This window comes from Lissotriton vulgaris, chromosome 1_1 (genome assembly GCF_964263255.1).
Source record: "Lissotriton vulgaris chromosome 1_1, aLisVul1.2, whole genome shotgun sequence".
Lineage (NCBI taxonomy): Eukaryota > Metazoa > Chordata > Amphibia > Caudata > Salamandridae > Lissotriton > Lissotriton vulgaris.
This window is the reverse complement of record NC_141685.1, coordinates 1,265,269,576-1,265,295,960: the sequence shown is the minus strand read 5'-3', so window position 1 is coordinate 1,265,295,960 and position 26,385 is coordinate 1,265,269,576. Positions and strand designations below refer to the sequence as shown.

Sequence of the window (26,385 nt, the reverse complement as noted above, 5' to 3'; positions counted from 1 at the left end):
AAGTCTTTTTTATCTCCTAGTTTTTGTGCATCGGGATTCACGTCCTATAGATATCTGCTTATGTCACTTACATGTAGATTGAACAAAGTGAAGCTGGGATACATCTCTCTTGAACTCCAATATTATTTGCAAAGTAGGTGTTCTGGAACATCCCCCATCATTCCCATGTCTGACCATTGCTGGAGCATGTCAGTGCAGCTGTATCAGGGCGCTGGACAAGCTTTTTGGGACTCCTTGTTCCTTTAGTGGAAGCCTGAAGAGGTTCCTCAATAAGGTGAAAGTCGTCTTGGGATGGCAAATGTCAGGTGTGTTTGCCCATGCATGTGTGTTTGCCCATCCCTGGTGGAGGTCCTTTTGCTTGTGAATAGCAGCTGAGACCACTTTTATGCCAAGGCTTCGGTTTTGCTTCTTAGTTTAGTGGTTGGACTCGGCTGGTCGTTTAATGAAATGCCGCTCTCTTCCATGTTGGTTAACCCCCCCTCCTTCCCCCTACCTTGTTGAGACAGCTCCCATACACAGATTTGTTGCTTCTGTATACAGCTCCAAAATAGGTCAGCCACTCATTGGCCTCAATCCCAGCTTCAAATCACAGAGGAGGGTCTACGCATCCTCATATCAGGAGCTCACAAAGTCTCCTGTTGTCTGTCTTAATTAATACTTTAGTTCTGTTATTGCAGACCAGGGCCACGTCTGTTTCTTTCTAGATTTAATTAGCCATTGGCTAGGGGACTTGGAGTAAAATGTAATAATCAAGGAACATGGGTCCCTAATTATAAATCATATAGAGAATTAGTATAGCAAAGTTTAATAACAAACCTAAAAAGGACATAGCATATAATCAAACTGTGAATTGGTTTGATAATTGTTTTCGGAAGATGGAAGTGAGGAAAAACATGCTTGATTCTCAAACACGTGACACACGATTATCAATATACATCATATAATTGTAACGCATTAGCTCACTTGAAGTAAGTCCCTATAAAACTAGTAATGCATTAACAGTGCTCGTAGGAAAAGTCGATGGGCCTTTTGATCCCTTAAAAGTGTGGGATCCTTATTAGGACTCAGGATATAAACAGCCGGGGGGCTTTACCTCATCGCTGTGGCGGCTATTCTGCCGCAGCGCTAAGGGGGCGGGGGGCCACGCGGCGCGCCCATGCTGGTGACGGAACCGCTCCGTCACCAGCCACGGTTGAGCTGTGCTCATGAAAGCGGTTCCGTTATGGCCCCGCCCGCTTAATAGAACACGCCGCGCAGGCGCGAAATCAGCGCTGCGCTGGCGCGTCGGGCAGGCCATGACGGAACCGCTCCGTCATCAGCACAGCGCCACCGCGGCTGATGACGGAGCAGGTCCGTCATCAGCATGGAAAGGGTTAATGGAATCACAATAGGGCAGGACTTGGATGGTCCAATAGTGCTTAATTTGTAAAACAATAAGTGCCGGCCCCAAAGTTTTGGTCAGAAGCCGCTGTTGTAGCTACAAATATTTACAACAAGGGGTGGTGAGGGACAGAGTCTCTGAATTAAGCAGAAAGCTCTCACCCAGTCAAGAGATCAGGGCTAGATCCAACACCGTTTTTTAGCTCACTGCACCATCCCAGTTTCAGAACCTGGCTGTATGCAAATTAGTCTGTTCCTGTCCCAGTGCATGATGGGAACAGGGCAAACCAAACTACAAGAGCCAATTCTTACACTGGGAAGGAAACAAGCTCCCGGGGACCGGTTTCTGGCATTACAGCCGTCTTCGGCCCGGTTTGCTTGAATCCTGATGGTGCAATGAGCAAGGGTCTCACATCTGAGAATACCCTTCCACGCTTAGGGTGGACAAAAATATTTACAACAAGGGGTGGTGAGGGACAGAGTCTCTGAATTAAGCAGAAAGCTCTCACCCAGTCAAGAGATCAGGGCTAGATCCAACACCGTTTTTTAGCTCACTGCACCATCCCAGTTTCAGAACCTGGCTGTATGCAAATTAGTCTGTTCCTGTCCCAGTGCATGATGGGAACAGGGCAAACCAAACTACAAGAGCCAATTCTTACACTGGGAAGGAAACAAGCTCCCGGGGACCGGTTTCTGGCATTACAGCCGTCTTCGGCCCGGTTTGCTTGAATCCTGATGGTGCAATGAGCAAGGGTCTCACATCTGAGAATACCCTTCCACGCTTAGGGTGGACAAAAATATTTACAACAAGGGGTGGTGAGGGACAGAGTCTCTGAATTAAGCAGAAAGCTCTCACCCAGTCAAGAGATCAGGGCTAGATCCAACACCGTTTTTTAGCTCACTGCACCATCCCAGTTTCAGAACCTGGCTGTATGCAAATTAGTCTGTTCCTGTCCCAGTGCATGATGGGAACAGGGCAAACCAAACTACAAGAGCCAATTCTTACACTGGGAAGGAAACAAGCTCCCGGGGACCGGTTTCTGGCATTACAGCCGTCTTCGGCCCGGTTTGCTTGAATCCTGATGGTGCAATGAGCAAGGGTCTCACATCTGAGAATACCCTTCCACACTTAGGGTGGACAAAAATATTTACAACAAGGGGTGGTGAGGGACAGAGTCTCTGAATTAAGCAGAAAGCTCTCACCCAGTCAAGAGATCAGGGCTAGATCCAACACCGTTTTTTAGCTCACTGCACCATCCCAGTTTCAGAACCTGGCTGTATGCAAATTAGTCTGTTCCTGTCCCAGTGCATGATGGGAACAGGGCAAACCAAACTACAAGAGCCAATTCTTACACTGGGAAGGAAACAAGCTCCCGGGGACCGGTTTCTGGCATTACAGCCGTCTTCGGCCCGGTTTGCTTGAATCCTGATGGTGCAATGAGCAAGGGTCTCACATCTGAGAATACCCTTCCACGCTTAGGGTGGACAAAAATATTTACAACAAGGGGTGGTGAGGGACAGAGTCTCTGAATTAAGCAGAAAGCTCTCACCCAGTCAAGAGATCAGGGCTAGATCCAACACCGTTTTTTAGCTCACTGCACCATCCCAGTTTCAGAACCTGGCTGTATGCAAATTAGTCTGTTCCTGTCCCAGTGCATGATGGGAACAGGGCAAACCAAACTACAAGAGCCAATTCTTACACTAGGAAGGAAACAAGCTCCCGGGGACCGGTTTCTGGCATTACAGCCGTCTTCGGCCCGGTTTGCTTGAATCCTGATGGTGCAATGAGCAAGGGTCTCACATCTGAGAATACCCTTCCACGCTTAGGGTGGACAAAAATATTTACAACAAGGGGTGGTGAGGGACAGAGTCTCTGAATTAAGCAGAAAGCTCTCACCCAGTCAAGAGATCAGGGCTAGATCCAACACCGTTTTTTAGCTCACTGCACCATCCCAGTTTCAGAACCTGGCTGTATGCAAATTAGTCTGTTCCTGTCCCAGTGCATGATGGGAACAGGGCAAACCAAACTACAAGAGCCAATTCTTACACTGGGAAGGAAACAAGCTCCCGGGGACCGGTTTCTGGCATTACAGCCGTCTTCGGCCCGGTTTGCTTGAATCCTGATGGTGCAATGAGCAAGGGTCTCACATCTGAGAATACCCTTCCACGCTTAGGGTGGACAAAAATATTTACAACAAGGGGTGGTGAGGGACAGAGTCTCTGAATTAAGCAGAAAGCTCTCACCCAGTCAAGAGATCAGGGCTAGATCCAACACCGTTTTTTAGCTCACTGCACCATCCCAGTTTCAGAACCTGGCTGTATGCAAATTAGTCTGTTCCTGTCCCAGTGCATGATGGGAACAGGGCAAACCAAACTACAAGAGCCAATTCTTACACTGGGAAGGAAACAAGCTCCCGGGGACCGGTTTCTGGCATTACAGCCGTCTTCGGCCCGGTTTGCTTGAATCCTGATGGTGCAATGAGCAAGGGTCTCACATCTGAGAATACCCTTCCACGCTTAGGGTGGACAAAAATATTTACAACAAGGGGTGGTGAGGGACAGAGTCTCTGAATTAAGCAGAAAGCTCTCACCCAGTCAAGAGATCAGGGCTAGATCCAACACCGTTTTTTAGCTCACTGCACCATCCCAGTTTCAGAACCTGGCTGTATGCAAATTAGTCTGTTCCGGTCCCAGTGCATGATGGGAACAGGGCAAACCAAACTACAAGAGCCAATTCTTACACTGGGAAGGAAACAAGCTCCCGGGGACCGGTTTCTGGCATTACAGCCGTCTTCGGCCCGGTTTGCTTGAATCCTGATGGTGCAATGAGCAAGGGTCTCACATCTGAGAATACCCTTCCACGCTTAGGGTGGACAAAAATATTTACAACAAGGGGTGGTGAGGGACAGAGTCTCTGAATTAAGCAGAAAGCTCTCACCCAGTCAAGAGATCAGGGCTAGATCCAACACCGTTTTTTAGCTCACTGCACCATCCCAGTTTCAGAACCTGGCTGTATGCAAATTAGTCTGTTCCTGTCCCAGTGCATGATGGGAACAGGGCAAACCAAACTACAAGAGCCAATTCTTACACTGGGAAGGAAACAAGCTCCCGGGGACCGGTTTCTGGCAAGACAGCCAATTCAGACACTCTGTTCATCACCACCCCCTTTTGTAAATCGTTGTAGCTACAAATGTCAGCAATAGGGATACCAAGGCTGAGTAGTCTTGATTTAACCTTGTGCCATTTTCTTCCACTGCCAGACACCCCCTGCACTTTTATCTCACTCTGGCAGGTTGTTTCTCGTCCCTGCTTTTCCCATTTATATCTTCGTTTTCTTCTCGCCCCCTATTGAGTCTTTTCTGTCTTGCTCTTACTTGCTGTTAGTGAAAGTCAGATGAAGTATAAGAGGCGGTCCCCACAAATGAGTCCCACCTGCAAACACCAGCTCAAATTAAGCACTGAGGTGGGAGTCTGAAAAGCAAACCTGCAGGAGGAAATCCTTTAATTCTTAAACCAATTTTCATTTTGATTATGCAATTTCCTTTTTTGATTTTTTAGTAAGCTTTCTTATGCTAATATTTCTATATATGATTTGTAATTAGGGACCCATGTTTCTTGATTGTGACTTTTAAATAACGCCAATCTATGCCATTATTACGAGTAGCATGATACTTAGGTGAATTAACTGCACTGTAAAATCTCATGAAAATGTATTGTTTACATGCAGTAAAATCGCCTTTGTACTGTTCAACTACGAGTAAAACCCTAGGGCAGAGGTTTTCAAACTTTTTGATGCCGAGACCCCCTTGTCAAACTTTTTTATGCGTAAGGACCCCCTCTGACAAAAAGTTCTAGAACCTGGTACTCTTATCAACGACAACCATAAGCGCCCCCAAATAATTTTTATGGTGGGGAAATCATATTAAACAGTGTTTAGCGAACCAAAGATCAGTGAGCGTGGGGGCGTGGTCTAAGGTGTAGCTAAAAACAAAGGTTCTAATTTATGAGGAATTGGCGTTTTAGGTCTTTCACTTTCAGGTACCTACATACAAAATAATGGGCGGCGTGAATGAAAATTACTGAGTGGGACTGAACTTTCGTCTGGAAAACCACATTGAATTCGCCATTCCATTGGAGTTTTCTGCATACATTTACCACCTCACTGCAGGTGATAAATGTATACCGGGTCAGGAGATGAAGGAGTGGGAAGTGGAGCAGAGAAGGGGACTTTTTTTTCTAACAGGGAAAGCACTGCATGTTTCCCGAATAAGAAAGGAAAAACGGAATGAGACCTGGGTATTGTTGCAGCCAACCCCTTAGGTGTTCCGTCTGGAAAAAAGGTCAGTTCTCCCACATCTGTAAGGCCTGGTGAGGAAAACCAAACAACTTATAAGCCGGTGGTGCAAAATGAATGCATTAAATGATGTGGTAATTTCGCTCCACCTAGGTTACAATTGGGGCCTTTGAATATCCCTGAGGGGTCGATTCCAAGGATATTTATGGTTTCGTGGGGTGAAAAACTAGCTAAGGATGTGTCACTGCCTCTTTAGCTTTGTGTTCAGTTTCCCTCCTCACGCTCTCATACTTACGATCTGCCAGGACGGGCAATGAAGCACAGGCTGTACATGGAAAAGTCAAACTCCGGGCTGGATCCGATGAATGAGGAGCCCACTTCCTTGATGTATCCTTCCCACTCGAACACTTGTCCGAGGACGTCTGGCAAAGTCTCCCACTGCGTAGGAAAAAGGACAGAACTGGGATTAATGAGAATGGCAATACAGATTCCTGAAACTGATTGATTGGGACCAAGGATGCTGTTTCAGATGCTGCTCTGGAGGGATATGGAATGTTGATGGCATGTTGCATGAGATGGTCCCCGAGTGTGGCTCCTAATAATGTTCAATTGGGACATGGCTAGAGCGCTGGAATAGAATGCGCTATGCTGGTACAGTGGGAAACGGGATGCTAGTGGATAAGTCGTCAGGCACTACTAAACGAGGGTGCATGGTACCCTTGGAGGTGAATGTTGTTGGAGCGGAATGCTGTTTGAGTGCGACATGGGATGCAAGTCTGAAGTGGAACTACAGTGTGTGTAGTTTGAGAAGGATATGGGATGCTTGGCTAGAGTGAAATTGTTGGCACACTCCTTATGTAAGAAGTGGGGTACTGGTAGAGAGGCCTGATAAATCCTGGTGAAGTGGCAATTGCATGATATTGGTGGAATGGAGAATGTAGAATGTTGGTGCAGTGGCGGTGCACCATGCAGGTGAAGTGTGGATGCAGATTTCTTGTAAAGGTTAGAAGCATTATAGTGGTATTTGGAGGCATGATTCTGATGGAGTGGGATGAAGGATGCTGATTGGAGATGGGCACTAGATGCTCAGCTGAGCAAGAGTGGTGAGGGATGCTCTGGGAGTGGGACGGAGGATGCTGTGAGAGTGGGCAGCAAGATGCCATTTGAGTGTGATGTCAATTGCTTACATGTGGGAGAAGGGATGTCATTTGAGTGTGTCTGATTATATTGTGTTCCCGTCCGCAGTGGGCAACCACTTCCTGTCATATTAGTCCTTCCACAGTATATGAAAACTGAGACAAATTCTATTACCCTAGAAATGATACACTCAAAGGAAAGCTGCTCAGGTTGACATTTCGTGGGCATTCAGGGCAGCAATCTGGTTATAACAGATAATCTACTGGTCCAGCATCAGCATATTGGTGGTATGCCGGGCATAATTGTCGTTAGGCCTTGGTGGTCCTAATGTAATGGTGGCGTCTTGTCCTATTTGCCACTATCACTGGCATATGGTGCCCCCTTTCTAATGATGACTCTCTTAGACATACTGGGGATATTCTAGACAAAGATGTCTGAATGATGGAGGACCCAACATAATTGTGCCCCTTTCCAGACATATTGTTGGCAAACTTGTCATGTTTATGGCGGTCCGTTAAATAACAGTAGTCCATGACTAATTATGACCAACCTTGGTATAGTCAAAGCATTATGCGCACATTTGTGGTTATCACTGACATAACGATGCCTTCTTTGGTATACTCTGGACGGATGTATGATGTTACAATATATACTTTTACAACGCATGCCATTACAACGAAACTTATACAACGCAACATCCATTACAACGCATTCCATTACAACGCGTGCCATTACAACGCATTTCTCAAAACTACCTTTACAACGCATTCCATTACAACGCATACTACCTTTACAACGCATACCATTACAACGCATACCATTACATTGCATGTATGGTAAGTATTGGATAGTGTAGGGGTAAAATTTACTATTCTAACTCCAGGGGGTGCAACAGTAGGGTAAGTGTTTGATAGTGTAAGGGTACCATGCCTTGTGATGGTATGCGTTGTAATGGTATGCGTTGTAATGACTGCGTTGTATTGACATGCGTTGTAGTGGTATGCGTTGTAGTGTCATGCGTTGTAATGGTTGCGTTGTAATGGCATGCATTGTAATGGATGTTGTGTTGTAAAAGTTTTGTTGTAATGGTAGTGCGTTGTAAAAGTTGCGATGTAAAGGTTGTTTCCCCTCTGAACACACAACATATTTGTTAATAGCCATAGCATAATTGTAGCTATGACCTAATGGTGAACATCCTTTCCCCTTGGGAGAATCACTTCAGAGACGTCATGGGCAAAGTGGGTCTGGCCCAGAGCCCCAGCCTTTTAGCCCCCCACCCATAAAGCCAGCTGTTCTACAGTCACTTGCCCGGATGACCTTTAATAATTCTTAAACAGGTTGCTTTAAATACTGTTTTCCTTTCATTTATTTTTAATGTGGTTGATGTGTGAGACTCTTACACAGACATTTTACGGAAAAATTTTGAGATTATGGTTCATGCGACAACCATAAAAAAGATTCTTTTAGATCATGATCGGACCTCACTTATGAGAAATGGTAGGGGGGTCACAGAGATTATTTGCAGTAATATGAGTGAGCTGCTGCTGTGGTACAATATTGAACACACACCTCACTATCCCTGAGTATTAGATGTAAACATATTGAGAATTTGAAGTGACAAGTTCAAAGAGGGCATGAAAGAGCTAAAATAGAATCATAAATACAAAGCTGTTCCAAACAGGGCCTCCCCAAAATTTGTTTGGCCCATGACCCCATAAATACTTAAGATGTCCCTGCACTACTTACATAATTGTGGCTATTACTAGCATACGTGTGGCCACTGATGGAATACTGCTTCAAATCCTTACTGTAATTGCCGTTAACCTTGGCATAACGGTGCCCATCCTTGAAATACTGTGAACCTTCATAACATAACCGAGGCTTTCCATGTTCTAATGAGGAATAAGAATCCCATTCCTGACATGTTATGGAAGACCAGAGACTGTCCCTGGTTTCATAATGGTAGCTATCCCCGCCCAATGAGGAGCTTCCCTGACATTTGATAATGATAGATTGGCACTTATAGTGAGAATATGCTCTTGTGTGGCAGTAGCATCCGACAGTTCCAGATGTGAATGACTGACTGATGTTTGACGACCACACATGTTTTCCCAAAGATGTGAAGCAGTCGTTCCAGGACAGCAACTGTGTTTGTCCAGCAAGTAATTACATTTTATTTATCCAAAATTTAAAGCATATCAATGTATGTTTTCAGGAACCTGCAAGCTGATGTTTACGTTTCTGAAATCTGTTTTTAAACTTTTTTGAGTGTTATTTCATGTCTGGGAGGCTTATTCTGTTCTTGGTTCTCCGGTAGCAAACAAAGAGTACCCTTCAGGGCAGGGATATCCTCCGCATCCTCCTGGCTATAGGTGGCATTACGGTAATTGACATCCCTACCCAATGATGAGAGTTCCTGGTTCTTGATGATAATAAAAGGCATGAATATCAGAATCTGTTCTACCGTGGCAGTGGCATGTTGTTTTAGATGTATATACAGTAGCTGGTCAGCTGATATATGCATTTCTAAAAATTATTTAAAAATATTTTTAAGTAATACTTCATGTTGAGTTTGGGTGGCTTATTATGATCCGGTTTCACTATTTTGCCACATTCCCTTCAAAGGTTTGTTGGGGAGAGATATCCAACAGTCAAAGTCAGAATTATCTTTATTCCCCCAATGTATATGACCATAAAAACATAGATTAAAAAGACAATTCACATTTAAATTAAAACGTATGAAATTTGAATCATATAAAAATCAAAGAACATCAAAATAAAAGCCATCTCATAAAACAGTTAAAGTACATCAGCTTTGCTCAGTTTAATAGCAGCAACAATATAGCTGAGTAAAGCAGTGCATATTTCTGAAGCTAGGCTTTGCAAGTGCAATAGTCCTTCATTATAGGAAGTAAAGTGCTTGTGCAAAAGTATTGGGCACAGAAAATGCACACTAAATTTATGTTACAGGGTGCAAAAGAGCATAAAATTCACTATGGGTTGGGTAGAGATCACATCACATGCACAGCATGGACGAGGGGCATACCAGGCTCCTTCTAAAGGAAAGGCCACTGGAAAGTGGATCAAATTCAATCTTAGTCTAGTCAAATAGAATCTATGCTCTAGGTTGGTATTACAGGTTAAATAAGGTTTCATACCTGTTGCGGTGAACATTAGCTTGTACCTAATAACTCAACTCATGTCACAAGTCTGAGTTACTCTCTCCATTCTTCAAAATTTAATTTGACTATTTCTTTGGATTTGGGGCTAATACTTTCAGCCGAGTCAAAAAGGTGATTGTGTCTCAGACTATAGAGGGTATTTTTAACATAAGCCACCCATGGGATAGTTGACATGTTATCTAAACTAAGGCATTTCACCAGCACCTGCTTCGAAAACTCTGCCTTAGGAGTACACCATCGCTTTAACCACTATAATACATGGGCAATGCTTACAAAACCCATGTCAAACTGCAAGTGGGAAATAAAACTCAAAGTAGCTTTAAGAATGGCTGGAAGCCTACACAAACATCTATTTTCAGCTACCTGTCATTTACCGGGGGGAAGCTTAACCCAGGCTCCAGCTAGCATATGCCAACTGGAAGGCACTTATAATTATAAAGCTCGATCATCTCCTTGACTGGCTTATGGCCGAGCCTTTTAGCGAATGTAAAAATTGTGTTGCAGGCCGCCCCCACCTTTTGCACTCTCTGGGTAATTAGCCTGTACCATGTCCCATTCACATCTAGCAGTATCGCTGTATAGTTAAAAGAAGGTACCTTCCCGATAGGTGTACCCCTTATGAAAAAACTTTTAGACTTGGTATTCTTGGGGCAGCAGGTCATAATAAATGATTTTGGCTGAAGCACCTTAGATTGGGGTTGGTAATAAAATCATTAAAACCATTTAAAAGATTTTGGAGCCCATTGGCAGTTAGCGCTAAAAGAATAGCGGCATTCATGTTGAGCAGGACCGGGACTGCATGAGGACCAATTCTAGGGACATCCTTACTGTATAATCTTAAACCAATACCAAAAGAATTGATGTATAATAAAAAGAGGAAGGAGGCAAATATAGAACCCTGCCCAACCCCTCTGGCAACGTTTATTGAACCTGTGCAAACCCCATTCTGCGTATAACACACATTTGTTGTGGAGCTCCAATGTAAACACTTTACAAGGTCTAGGAGAGGGGCATCTACTCCCACCTGTACCATCAACTCCCACTGCACACCCCTGCCTACTAGGTCAGAAGCAAAGGAGAGGTCCATGAAAGGCTTATGTAAGGCTCCCCTGGCTTTGAGAAGTGTGAGATTGAGAGTTTGCTCCACGTTCCCTAGACCGGGTTGGGAACCATATTGTACTAGTGAGAAAAAAAGAGCTTGCCTCTGCCCCATCCTCCAGTTTACACAAGATTACCAGCTCCAGAATCTTTGCGGTAGAATCAATCAATAAGAACGGGCAAAGACATACAGATGTTAAGTGTTTATTTGGTAACTAGACAATGTTCCACTGGCACATAGGCTGACTGACAAGGGCATAAGGCATGGTGAAATTTGTAATGGAAGCAAATGTCATTCTAGCAGTAATTGGTTTACAGCCAGTGCAAATTTGCGCTGGTCTCCCTGCAGTTACAAAACAGGCCGTCACCAGTGCAAAACTACTCCATCACCAGTTTTATTTGCAAAATCCAACCTCTGCTTGGAATACTGTCCAAGCCCATACCTGCGGCTCCTGGTCTAAAAATGGAACCAAGAGCCCCAAGGAGCTCATTTGACCCTTGTTTGTTGGAAATGACTTTAGAACTGTGGTATAGTGGGCTTTCACACTCTTGACCCGCAGTGATACTGCACCTACTGCGCTATTGACAGTTTCGCCCCTGCGATGGGCGCCCTTGATAGCTGTGAAACCTGCCTTACGACAAACTTTAGATATGAACAATCAGCCTGATTAATCATCGGCATGTTTTGCGAGTCTGTAATAGCGAATAATAAGGAATCGCTATTACAGACTCGCAAAACGGGATTCACGTAGGAATCGCAAAATAAATTGCGATTCCTACACATTCCTTATTTGCGATTAGCAAATTGCTAATCGCAAATAAGGAATAACTCTCCATTCATTCCTATGGGCCTAAAGGCCCATAGGAATGAATGGGGAGTTATTCTTTATTTGCGATTAGCAATTTGCTAATCGCAAATAAGGATGCGATTTCAAGGGTGCTAGGGGTGTCCAAAGGACACCCTGTAGCACCCCTGAAAGGTAATCTACATTGGTGTTGCGCACACACATGTCCAAAGGACATGTGTGTGTGCAACATGCAACTTAGAAAAATGCATTTAAAAGCATTTTTCTAAGTTTTCGCTATTTACCACGAGGTTTGACCTCGCGGTAAATAGCGGCCCGAAATTGCGATTTCGCAATTTAAAAATGGTTAATGAATTGCATTTAAGGAATCTCAAATAGAGATTCCTTAAATGTAATTCCTCGCAATTTAGCAAATTCGCAAATACCGATTTTTGCATTTGGGATGATGAATCTCAAATGCAAAAATTGCGCTCGCAAAGGGCCAGATTCTCAGAATCTGGCCCTTTGCGAGCGCAATTAAGCTTCATGAATCTGGCCGAATGTATTATAAATTACTTTTAAGATAATGTACTTAATTCGAACCAGTAGTTGAAAGTGGAGCCCACCTCCACTCATTTATACTACCCGACCGGCAATTATTTTTCTCAACAAACTTTTGTCCAGAGAGAGAAAAACTGAAAGGGGAGAGGAAGGAGGGAGAAAAAAATCTGATAAACTGGGGCAAAGAGGGAAAGCAGGGTTGAAAAAGAACCTGCTAAAGTGAGAGAAAGATGCTGGGAGTGTCTAGTAGTGAATTAAAGAGGAATGAGGTGGAATCAAGACTCAGCAGGGTCAGTATTCGGCAAAAGGACCTTCAATAGCACAGGCTTTGTGAGCAAAGCAAATCTTTGGGCCCCAGCACTTCTTCATCTACGAATGAAGCACTTTTTCCACACCGAGGCAGCCATTTCTCGGGTAGAGAAATACTGATCTATAAAGAGCGTGCAGGTCACTGCAGCAAAACCCTGCAGATCGTCCGCATTTTGTTTATCATATTCTAATGTTGTAACTATTCCTCGAAGGCTTTCAGAGCAGCAGTACGTTTTTTCGAGACTAGGAAGTGTGCAGAGGGGTCGGGGCCGCGCGGACACCACAAACATGACCCCCGTCAGCGACCAGAGCTGCTTTCCATGTCAATGTGCTGCTCACACAGTAACCTAATTTCGGACTCGCCAAATGTGAAACGTCAACAGCTGGAAGGCGAGGCCCTCGTGCGCGGTGCCATCGCTTCATAAGCCGGACCTAACCGAAATTAAATTATCGCGCGAATTGCTTTGACAGAGTTTTGTGGGAAACTCTAATGGCCCCAAGAACCTCACAAAGAGAAAGATCTGGGCCGCGGTTCCTAACAGATAGCTGACAGGCCCATAGTTCCTCTAATTTCATCACAGTGAGTTTGAGGTACAAAGACGCCTGACGCACCGAAGAGCAAAGGTCGCCACCACACCAGGTGCCACCGAATTTGCCCGGCACTGCCGCGTGCTCCTCATTTCAAATCTCGTGATATCAGGAAATCTGTACAGAGTTCACTGTACCTCTGCTCCCGATGAGGGGCTGCAACGTAGAGGCAATACTGCACAACTTTTTGGGAATAATTAGCCCCAAATCCCCAAAAGAGCACCGACTCCTGCCCATCTCACATTCCGAGGTCACTCAGTTTCAAAGTTGTCCTTATTGTCGTGATATGGACTGGGACCTTTGCGGATATTGGTGGCGATTAACACAGAATATACTTCTATTTAATAGTTCTCTAGAAGTGATAGAGAAATAGATATTTCTGATATATATGAGAAATAGAATCAGCCAAGGTGAATCTATTCGCAGAAATCAGCACTCTGAAAGAAGGTATACAAACGATGTATATATTTTTTTAAAAGCACTCTGTTATGCGTGGGCCAACTTCATCCTCTCGAGATTACATTTTTAAGCAATTCGGGGCTTCGGAGACTAGTTGAACTCCTATAAAAAAAAGTGGAAGTTCAAGTTTCACTGGACTTTATTAAAAACATTGGGGCAGATTTACAAGAAAGTGACGCATCTGTAGAGATGCGTCACTTTCCATGCGCCACCATGCAAAACCCTTGCGTCACCATGGATGCGCCGTATTTACAATACGGCGCACCATGGCTCAAGGATTGACAGATGCGTCAGAAATTCTGACATCTGTAGACGGAAATGTTATGCATTGCTGGAGTCATGTCGCAAGCACGACGCAACTCCAGCAATGCATGTTTCGGCCTATTCCCAATATACTGCGTCACTCCTTACGCCTGCTTGAAGCAGGCGTAAGGTTTTGATGCAGTAGTGTCCTAAAAGTCAAGTAGTGAAATCTTGCAGATTTCACTGCGTCACTTTTATAATGCTTTCCTGCGTGGGAACGCCTACCCTGCATACATTATACCTGACACAGGTAAAATGTCACGCAGAACTTTACAACGTGACGCATCTCCCTAGATAGAGATAAGACACAACATAATATATTCCTGCTATACCGGAGAAGATAGTATTTCCAGTATACCGACAGTGGCACAGCATAGTAGGAGAATCATCGTTTGCATTGCAAAAGATAGTCCTCAAATGGACACAAGCAGCTTTGGTGGCACAGGAGAGCAGAGTGAGAGGGACGAGGGGAGGGAATATGAAGTCTAGGAAGACCCCTGCTGGGATCTACCCTTCCCTGAGTAACCGATTGACCAGCAGATGTTTATGGGTCACCAAAATTTGACGTGGTCACCCACAACTATTTGCAGGTTAATTATTTTAACATTGGCTTGGTCATAAACTGTGTTGCACACGGCAGACCCATACCAGACACTGTTTCGTAGAATAGATGCAGGTGTCCTCTAAAAATCTTTCATGTAATGCAATTTAATACAACTGTTTTCTCACTGTTTGACAGTATTACTCTCAATGCTTTCCAAAAATAAGTACATGAACCATTTAGTAGTTGTGACAACGTTTTTCTCCTGGCCTGTCTATAAACTATAGTGTTGTGTCAGGTTTGTCCAGCAGTGCTTAATTTGAACCAGTTGCTGCCGGTGGGGATCATCGGCAGTGGCACTCGTTGTTTGGAATGGAACCAGCTCTTATTTTTCCTTTTCCGATAGTTCCAGAGAGCAAGAGAGGGAAAAACAAGCAAAGAGGAAAGACAGAAGAAGAAAAAGACGGGAAAACAGTCACAAAGGGAAAAAGCTGGAGCCTAAAGAAGCGAGATAAAGGTGCTCATGTAAAGCGCTCTGTAACCCTATGTCTCGGGTCTTGTTCACGCTATATAAAACTCTAAAAAAAAAAAACGTGGCTGGTACCATGTAACGGTAGCCATATCTCTAACCAAGTGATCACTATTGTGGTTACCTGCTAGAAACTCAACAACATAGCTTATGTTTTAAAGTAATAAGGGTAAGTTGCCTAGCAGTCGTAACCTCTCTGTAGTATATCCATATTCAAAACTGCTATTTTTTGCGAAAGCAAATTTCAGGAAATTGTGGCGATTTCATGTTTTTAAAAAATGTATTTCCAAATTTTCTACAAAAACTGTAAAATGTATGTAAAAGACAAGCCACTTATTTTTTATAAGATATACATGTTATTTTTTATGAATCATGTGTGTTATGTCATGTGCGCTAAAAGTATCTTTGGAAAAGTAATGATTCGCTATAGAACGTTATGCCAGTTATATCTTTTTTCCTATTAATCTTAATGGTTTCCAAACATATGAAAGTGATTTAAAAAAGTCCAATAATCACCATAATGGGAATGGCTTTTAACAGAGCAATATTCAGCTACTGACAACCTTTACAAATCTACAGTGAATTTTATCACAGAAAAAAAATTAAATTGGCTGTTGAAAGGTGTTAAAAATACTTCATAGCTATTTGCAGAGGTAGTTTTTAGCACTTGACCCTCAGCGCTACTGTGTGGCAAGTATTAAATATTGTACCACAGCTTGCTAAGCTGAGTCAAAATCTCCTTAAATGCTTTGACTCACACCCAACATTGATCGAGCGAGTGCTTTGGCATCACCTCCTTTAAACTGGCAGTTCAATAGTGACGATTTGCTGCGGAGATGTACGGTATGCCGCAGTAAACTGACTCTTATGAAAAGGAAGTTAAACTTGCATTTATTCGCTACTAACCTTCTTTTACTCTTACATGCAGCAATTTACAATATGAAGGAAGGTTGAAAAATTGAAAATATGAATATACAAAGGCTAGGATAAGCTGAATCTATCTAAATGTGATGTCAAGATTAGTAGATGAATGTTAAGAGAGCATAGGGGTAGCCAAAGTGGCTGCCCTACAAATGAGTGAAAATAATATGTCATTGCCAAACATCTGGAATTCACAAAGGATTTGTGGGATTCCTCCACAATAGACCTCGTTCAGAAGTACTATATGTCAAAGTGCACAAACGTATATCAAAAGCAATAGCGTTCTTAGGAGTCTGCAATGCCAGGGCATTAAGACCAATCCACTAGCTGTGTCTGAATGTGACCACAATATGGGAAAGCCCTTAAAAACATACAAAACCATGCACCCCACCTTATGTTGAATGTAGAAGAATTTTGATTATTCTCTCACTGTTTGCAGTCCATTTACTCTTCTCGCTATTTACTTTTCTTAACAGAGGTATGTCCTCTAGTTTGGACTGATAACTCATTAATTGCAGTTTATTTGCAACCACCTTATAACATTGTATTTACAGACTTGAATAAGGTAAAAGACCCCAATGGCCCTTCACAGTCTTAGTTTAAATTCTCACCAGAGGAACTGGAGGAGCATCCTCTATCTTCTTTCCCCCCTACCTACACCAACTTGGTTACAGAGGCATATGTTAATTACCAGGCCTGGATCACAAGAACTTCAGACATCACATTATCCTTAGAAAAAAGTCCTGCACGTAATCGCCCTTCGATGCCTTGTTTTAAGGATGATCTTTCAGCAGCTAGAAGCCATTGTAACTTAGAAAGTACAAGAAAACAGATAAGAGCCATCAAGGCAGATAATTTGCAAGTGAAGATTTACCGGCCTCCAATCCTGCCCAAATCATTTTCTCTATCACACGTGACCTGTCTAACCCTCTCTGTGTTCAACATCAAGCTAAAAAGGTTGAAGAGATTTTGACAGCTTTCTCTTCTGATGCAGACCCTTCATCTACCTCTGTTTTGGCAACAGAAACCTACCTAAGGCAGATACTGTGTCAGTAACTCTAGATGACTCAGAACTTCTATCAGAAAGTGAAATTCTTAACATTGCCACCTCAATTTCATCTTGCTCTATGTTGGATCCTCTGCCGCCTAGAATCTGGAAACAGTTATCCCCTGACGAGCCAAGACCATTAGTAGCCCTCTGTAATCAACCTCTGTGGACAGCCACTGTACCTACAGTATGGAAAAAGGCACTAGTGCTCCTTTGTTCGAAAAAGCAGCTGGCGGATCCATCAGTACTCAGTAATTTTAGGCCTATTTCTCTTCTGCCCTTTCACAGTAAAGTTCTGGAAAAGTATGTTGAAAATATATTCTCAAGTTTCCTGGAAGGACACAATTTACTGGATGAGGCTGATCTCGGAGTTCTCCCTCTCCATGGAACAGATCCGTGGTTACTGTATTCAATGATCTTCGTACTGCGGCTGATTAGGGTCATCAGGTAGTTTTGGTACGACTTGACTTATCTGGCGTGTTTGACATTGTCAAGCACAATGTGCTGCTTACCAGGCTGCACAAAATAGGAGTAAAAGGAAAAGCTGTCCTCTTGGAAGAAAGAACACATCAGTTCATTTGCCTCCCTTTCGCTTTGCTTTTAAAGAAGTTAAACAGGGAGTGCCCTAGGGTTCATCACTAACCCCAACATTATTTCATGTATATTTAAGGCCTCTGGCTAAGCTTATTAGATCTTATGGTCTAACATATGTTAATTATGCTGATGACACTCAAATAATGCTCACTTTGAATTGTACCTCAACTTCTCCAATGACAGGTTTCCATTAATTCATGCAAGATGTCTACAAGTGGCTTAGAGCGAAACTCCTTCAAGTTTAATGGAGAAAAGACTGACAGAAATCTTTGACAGCAACATTTGGGCCACTGCAGTTCGAAATCTGGGCATTTATATGGATAATAATCTTTCTCTCTCCTCTCATATTAATAAACTACCCTCCACCTGTTTTGGGCTAATGAGGGTACTGTGCAAAATTCTACCTCTACTGCCATTGGATCTCCACCCAATTGTGGTGCAAAGTATTATCTTAAGCAGACTTGACTATGACAACGCCTAATTTTTAGGTGGACCTATATATCTTATACAATATCTCTATCTCATACAAGCAGTGGCAGCAAAATTGGCTCTATCCCTGCCATGCTTTTCCTCTACGTCAGCAGCTCTGGCTTCTCTTCATTGGCTCCCGCGGTGAAGCATATAAAGTTTAAAGCACTGCCAATAGCACATAGAGATTTTCATCACACTGGTATCTAACCACTTCGACATCAGATGCAATGCTATCGCCTAACTAGATCATTAAGCTTTGCAAATGCCAATTTGCTGAAAGTTCCTACATTTAAGAAAGCTCGCCTTGGAGGTAGATCATTTTCTGTGGAGGCGGCTTGCCTATGGATCAGTATGAGGGATTATCTTCAATCTAATAGCTATTTCTATGCCTTTAGAATATCCTTGAAGACCTGGCTCTATAAGCTCTAAAGATCTTATACATCTTTGTTTAGTTTAGCACAAGGATGCCTTTTGTAGGTGACAGTTTTGTGGTTTACAAATAACAGTAATCATAATAATAATCCCTTTAGTCCTGGAAGCCAGTAGAAGGAAGTTACAATCTTCTTCGTCTTAAGAGCTTTACCAGCTTTGGCCCTTCACACCACTTATCAGATTTTTATGCTATATCTGGGCAGTGTTTTAAGATCTACATTTACCGTTTATGGTTGAGATATGTTACCCCTCAATATAATATGTAATGTTTGATGAGGTTTCAGTGGAGGCAGCCCAACTATGGAAATCCGTCCATAATCAATCAGTAACATTGTAAACCATCTTCTCAAATGTAGGCAATTCAAACCAGCTCTTCCCAAAGTAATTGTGGTTAGTTTTCTTTCATGGTCATTTAGTCTCACTGAGATCTAGTAGCATGGGGGAAATACTCTGAAAGTTACGATTACCCCTGAACATGACAGTAATATTTCCATAGATGAAAGTCTGTAAAAGTATGTAAAGATATTTATATGGACAGTGTAGATACTCTGAACTCTTCGGGTATTAATTTTTCATATATATTGATGTAGTAATTGAGACACGTCTCTAATGATGGGCAAATCAGAAGTTTTTTGCAATCAAGGAGGAATCAGTATTGACCGCCACCATCTGCATTTGAAGGATGTTAGATGGCTTAGATGCAGGTAGTAATTTCAATGACTGCACACTGAGGCTAGTTGATAGTCGCAACCAAAGATGCTCTCAATGTAATCAGTTGCCTTTGTTCGGTTGGAAAAGTGTTCTTATTGCACTCTCTCTGTGGGTTGCCTCAAAGTCAGTAAAGCAGACAGAAGACCAAAAGGCCACATTTGCTTTCTTATTTGACCCATTTTAACGGATTAAAGCTATTTCGGCAATATTCCCCATTAATTACTGAAAGTCTTACCAACATTGACATAAAAGCCTTATAATCGTAAAATACGACCAATACGAAAGTGCAGAAGCTCTGAGATCATGATTTCTTGAATGAATGTCTTACACAAAAAAGTGCAATTTGTAGTAAACTGTTAGATCACAATTGCACAAAAAGGAGGTTTAGCATGTTAAATAGATTCAGCTTTCAGTAAGGGGAGATTACCTATCTGTTAGAAAAGTAAAACTAAAGAACAAACAAAACACGGCCCAACATTTACCCACCATATACCAAAGACCTAAGAAAATCTCTTTATCAAAATAAAAATATGTTTCTCCGATGAATAAGGGAAAATCAAAGCTCAAAAATGAGTGTTCTTGAAGTTGCTACTTTACTAGGGGGCCAAAGCTCGGTTGTAGGATCTAATCTCATTTGATGTGAATATAGTAAGTAACAGATATCTGCATAACCTAAATGGGCTGAGCAGTAGGGAACAAGTGGAGCCTTGGTATCCATCGATTAAAAAAGAGAAGTATCATTGATCTGCTGAGGGTACATTCCTCCACAGTTCTTGGTTATAGCTGTCATTGAGGGGATTAAGTTCCAGAATTTATAGAACAGAGCATGTTTATTCTGGGAGCAAGTCAATTCTTGTGTAGCTCAGTGTTCCAATCATCTTAAAAATAAGAACTGATTTCCTAGCTCACTGGTCTCACATTTATGTAGTTGCTGGCACCTGAACCCCCAGAGACATTCTTCTTTGTATATAACTGCTGTGTAAATCTTGCAGAGAGCAGACTTTCCTTAATTGCTATTGGAACACAGGAAAGCAGAGAGCTCCATTGAAGACAATGGAGTGGCTCGGAGCTTGTGATGGTTGGTGTAAGCCGTCTGCTCCAACATTCCAATGTTTGCCTTTCTGTTTCACTCTTTTTAATTTAGAACATTCTATGTTCATTTAGTGTTCTGATAGCTTTATTGCCCTTCTCCCTTGGGCTATACTGGTTGTTAAAGGAGCTTGCAGTCAGGACTATAACTCAGGTTCAGGGCCTGTAACAACCGGTAAGGCGTCGGCAGTGAGCTATAAGGTTATACTAATGGCTAGATATATGAAAATCAGTACAAAAGTCTTTTACTGGGTCTTTCCAGAATAAATCTAACCTGGCCCTGTAGAACAGGTGGTCAGTCTAGACTAGAGTTAATGCCAGAAATGACAATGGCTTGATCCTTTCTTTCATCAATTGCATTTCATGGTATAAATCAGGGCAAGGAGAGTATAACAGATGCCACTTAGGAAGGAACCTAGGATGGCATTTTGTATTGTCACTAATAATTTATATTAGCATGCCCATGTAATTCAGCATCATTAAAAGATCCTGGTAAGGATTTTACATAGCAAGGCTTCAGAGTTGTTGTGATGGCTCGTCCACTATTCTACAGTGAGATCCTTTTTACCACATCAATTTAATCAGAGTGGGTGGAATTTGAATACTTAACTTGTTCTCTCTACTTAAGTGGACTCTAAAGTAATCTAATTTGCTACCTATTTCCAAGAGAACATAATTCTGTGATCTGAAAGATGTATGCTGGTTTAGGGGTATATACTTTGTTTCTCACTTCTTAATAATGATGGCTCCTTCCAGACCTGATCTGCAAACCTTTGAAGTAAAAGAATTAAGCCCATTGGAGCAATTGAAATGTCTACAGCATGATTTATTTCTGAGGTTTTTTATTTTGTGTGTTCAAGGCTGTGGCTGTGGTAGAGTATTACCTTAGCAACAGTCAAGTAAAACCTTATGATATCAGAAAAGACTCGACCCAGTTAAGACTCAAGGTTATAAGGTGGCTGGAGAGAAAAACGTAGAGTACTCTGTGGGCTCATTCAGAAAATTACTGGTTCAAGGCACATTTTTATTTGACAGCAGGGGTTTACAGCTAGAGAGAGTAGAAGCAGTGAAGTTGGCATCTACCCCTTCAGATCTTCCACTTCCTTATAGATAGTGTGAGTGATCAGGATGTATAGGTATGTGAGTCACACAAAAACATTTAAATATTGACCTTACATGAACAGGGAACCAACTTTATGAGTTCAAGCAGGCTTTGAATGAGTTCAGATGCCTGTGAGAATAGCATTTCCATACTCAACTCTGAATAGAACCAGTCTATGGGTCACTTCTTTATGATCATTTTGCTAAAGGAAATGTTTAATTCCACAAATCAATTGAGGCTGCTTATTGGCACTTTTTGGCAAAAGGCTTAATGTGTTTATGAAGTTTTGGGATGGGAGTCTAAAATAAAGCTCAGTAATTTCACAGTTTCGATAATGTTTAGAGTGCACAGTCTAGGATGTTAGTAGATCAAATAAATACCTGGAAATTGGAGTGATCCCCTTAAGAGGAAATGAGGAGCTTTTAACTTTTATTGACAGTGAATATAAGATAGGCAGTCATTCATATCCTCAGGTGAGACAATCTTCAGGTAAAGCTGAATGTCTGCATAGTGGTGATGAGAAATCCCATTTGTCTGACTTCACCCAGTGGTTTGAGATCAAGTTTGAAAAGTGACTGAGCTAACATTGAACCATATGAGACTACTTGTGGTACAAATGAAAGGCTGGAGTAGGAGTCCTTCATTTTGACCACTTGGAGAAATTTGATAGGTATGATGTATATAATTCAACTAATTATCTTCAAATCCTTCAGATTTAAAGTGTGGATGAAGATATCTTGATAATAGGTGTCAAATGCAGCAGGGAAGTATAGCACAAGCAACAAACAGGAGTCACTTTAGACAGAGTATTACCAATAATTGTCAGGGTGACTATTTTGGCACTACGTTCAGTTTTGAACACTGGAAGATATCAAGGAGATTGCTATCCCTAATAAATTGATTATTAAGTTGTTAACACTACCTTACAGTATTCTAGCAAGAAAGGGTAAGCCCGAAATTGTGCAGTAGTTATTAAAATCACCTGGGTCATTGGATTTTTTTAATAAAAGAGGTGAATGGATTGTCTTGGTCCTCTGTTTTTTTATTCTTTTTTTTATATGTGAGAGAGGTTGCTTTGGATGTCATAGGATCTAGTAAGATTCTATCCTCTAGGGGTGCATATTCTACAGCGTTGGCCATCTGGTATGTGATGTTGCAGTGCGTGTTTTAGTTGAATGTATCTATAGTGTTTGGAGGTGGGCATTTCGTATTCCTTTTGTAAGTCTTGACACTCAATCATCTTCTGCCCTCTCCACATGTCTCCCAGATTGCCTATCCCCAATAGTCCCAATTTGCGAAACCCCTGTAGTCCTCCGACCTCCCTTAGGAGGTCGCTATCCAACAATGGAGTTTTCTCTGTTAATTTTCTGTCCCAACCAAAAAATGTTGTTGCCTCCCTCCTTATCCGAATCGCCTGTTGTGTATGTGATGGTAGTTGCGTTCCTACCCTATTACGGTACAGTTTAGCTGGGTATCCTCTCTGCCCCATCGAAAGATAATCCACCCTATAGGTGTGTTTTCTCGTTCCATGAATACCCACTCACTTATTGTGAGCAACTGTGCAGCCCAGTAGTATTTCCTTATGTCTGGGATTGCCAATCCGCCTTCAAACACTCCCAGCTGTAGTGAGTGCAATGCTATTCTCTGGCATCCCTCTTCCCATAGAAGAGATTTTATTTCACGATCTACTTTCCGAAAAAAAATCAGGTGGCTCCCTAAAAATCATGCCAACACCCTCATTTTAACCAGAGTTGCTCACCCTATCAGAGACAGTGGAAGTTGTCTACAGGGTGTCACATCCCTTCGAAGCCTATCTAGTTGGAGCATTAAGTTATCTTCTAGGAATTCTGTGTCTGTTCTAGAAATTGTCATTCCCATGTATTTGAACTTGTCCTTGACCACAAGAGCTCGAGCGCTAGATGGTAGAGCTGAAACGGGTCCGGCAAGCACATAGATTAAGTATTTGTTTATTTGGTAGCCCGAATATCCTCCAAAAAGTTGAAATTTATAGGAGAATATGGCCTATCGATGACTTAGGGCTCGTGGAGTAAAGAAGTATATCGTCCGGGTAAAGGGATATTTTCTCTTCCCATCCGTCGCTTCCCGGTATACCCCATATCATTGGGTGACCTCGGACCAATACTGCCAAGGGCTGAGCTCTAACTCCAAGGCAAAGAGCATACGGGAAAGAGGGCAACCCTGTCTTGTACCTTCAGCAGGGCCAGTGATCGTGACACCGCCCCATTTACCTTCACTCTTGCCATCAGATTAGTGTACAGTAGCCAAACCCAGGTGCAGAACTTTGGACCGAATCCCAACCGTTCCAACACCTGGAACAAGTAATTCCATTCAATGATGTCAAACGTCATGCGGGTGTCAAGCGACAGTAAAACTGTGTCTTTGTGCTGTAAGGTATTTGACTCAGTACGTCTTCTTAAATTGTGCTGGGTGCTCCTGTGCGGTATAAAGCCAGATTGATCAGGGTGAGCTATGGACGTTATTACACCATGAATGCTTGTAGCTAGTACTTTCGCTAGCACCTTCACCTCAATATTTACCAAACGGCATTCGACGATAGGAATTACAATCTGTCAGAGGTTTACCCTTCTTCGGGATGACCACAATAGTAGCCAACCATTGGTCCTCCGAGAGGTTACCTCACTCCAGTGTCTTCATTAACTTAGCTAGCATGTGCAGGGATATCTGAGATGCCATTCCCTTGTACAGTTAGGCTGGAATGTCGTTTGGACTGGGCACTTTGCCTGACTGTGGGCTCTGATAGCTCACCTAGTATCCTCCAATGTAAGATTCCTGGCCAATACATTTTGTGCCTCTGAGGACAGCATAGGGAGTCTAGCGTCTTGCAAGAGTGCAACACAATCAGGTCCTGTTCTGACTGAGGTGCATGTATATTGTTTCTCGTAGTGCGTTGCAAACTCTTTTCCTGTACTACAGAGCTTCCCTTCTGGGGTGTGTATTTCAAGCACCCAGTTTCTTACTTTATCCCTCCTGTCTAACCAGGCCATCAATTTGATGGCTTTATCCCAGACCTTGTGCAGACAGTGTTGTGATGCCCTAGCTGGAGCCCGGGCCATCCCTTCCACTATATCTTTCAATTCCTTCTGTTTAATCTGGATTTCGTATTTAACTTGGGCAGGTAGTTTCTTCACCATTCTATGCAGTGATTCAAGGTCAACAAGTTCAGCCTCTAGAGTATCATATCAACGCCTTTGCTCTTTCCTTTTAACCCCTGCTAAGGCTTGCACATGCCCTCTGATCACGGTCTTGTACTCTCCAACAATATGCATGCTGAGTGTACTGAACCCGCATTACCCATGTAATATTGCTGTGTCCTTTCCCTCAGTTTGTCTCTAGTTTGTTTGTCCTCAAAAAGCCAAGGATATAGGCATGGTAGCAGTGCAGTGTCCCTAGTAGGCCCTATCAATCTCACCACTACTGGTGAGAGGGATGATATGCCACGCACCCTATGTGTTGCCCCCCGAAACCATCCTGCTTTGGAAAATTGTGTCAATTGGTAATCCAGGTGGGAATAGCCCCATGTGGTGCAGAGTAAAATGTGTATTGACTGACCTGGATTATGTTCTATCCAGAGATCCACTAGTCCTCGAGCTTCCATGAATGCTCGCAGAGGTTCTGTTCCCACTCCCTTGTCAGAGGTTGACACTTGGTCTATGTCAGGGCTCATTACAACGTTCATGTCCCCACCCATGATCAGGATGCCACTTGGCAATTCCAGTAGCATCGTGCTGAGAATCGGGAGGGTATCCACATGTAATTGTGGTGGTATGTATATTGAGCATATGTTAATAACTTTCCTTTGCCACATCCTGGTCAGTGCTACGTATCTCCCCAGTTGATCTCTCTAGAGCTTGCCTGGTGTGAAGGGTAGAGCATTACGACCCAGAATACCTATTCCCCGTGACCCCGATGTGAATCCCGCATGTGTGAGGACCCTGCATCTGCACCTATCCAGAACCCTACAGTTATTGCCCTTTAGATGTGTCTCCTGTAGGAGTACTATATCTGGGGTGTTGCGCCGTAGATATTGCAGTACCATAGTGTGCTTTATTTTATGTCCAAGGCCGTTTAAGTTCCAGGTAGTTATTTTCATATCAGTCCTGTCCCGAGAGGACACCTGGTGAGGACTCATAGTGCTCATCCCTATAGGCCTGTTTGGCTCACTACATATATGTTCCAATGCCATTTGCTTTTGTTGGTGACTGTTGTGACTCTCGTCCCTTTCGGTCTAACAGACCCTCCCCAATCAATATATAGGCCAAGTAAAGCATCATATACAACTGCCTTTCAAACCATATCAAAATTGCTAATGCAAACCACAATACCCCCAACTCCCCCCTCCATGCTACCCTGCACTGTGGGCACAAACCTCCCACCACCCCAACCTGCACGGTGCCTGTTACCCCATAACTTTAACACTAGAAAAACGGGCTAGCTTATGCCTCGAAAAGTCATGCCTCCACCCCGGCAGCCCCTCCATTTGTCCCAAGACAGGTGTATTTTCACATTGTCCACCAAGCATAGCAAGCCATTACTTATAATATGCCCATTACAAAAGACATCAGGAACTTAGCTGGCTAGGCTGATTCAGTCCACCTGGTTGTCAAGACTTCTGGCCCAGGTATCTTCTGTCAGTGTCTCTTTTGGACTTGCCCAGCCTTCCTCTGCGGTGACCCTCTCCAGGTGCTCAGTCTCTCTGTGTCCCTAACTTTTATGCCGTCGGGGAGATACCCCCGCCAGCCCTGGGGACATTTGCCATTCTGTAGTAGCCAGTTTATTGGTGGTATTGCACCAGTGTTGGGGTTTTCCAGC

General features: G+C 43.0%; 1 protein-coding gene across 7 annotated transcripts in view; it reads right to left on the bottom strand.

The window, feature by feature from the left end:
* The window catches only part of LOC147748965 (uridylate-specific endoribonuclease-like), a 246,155-nt gene that overhangs the window by 6,068 nt on the left and 213,702 nt on the right, over positions 1-26,385 (bottom strand). For all 7 annotated transcript variants that reach the window (XM_086964643.1, XM_086964669.1, XM_086964676.1 and 4 more), the window contains one exon: positions 5,970-6,112. In XM_086964643.1, coding sequence (XP_086820769.1) covers positions 5,970-6,112 — 143 coding nt within the window. The remainder of the gene's footprint in view (positions 1-5,969; positions 6,113-26,385) is intronic.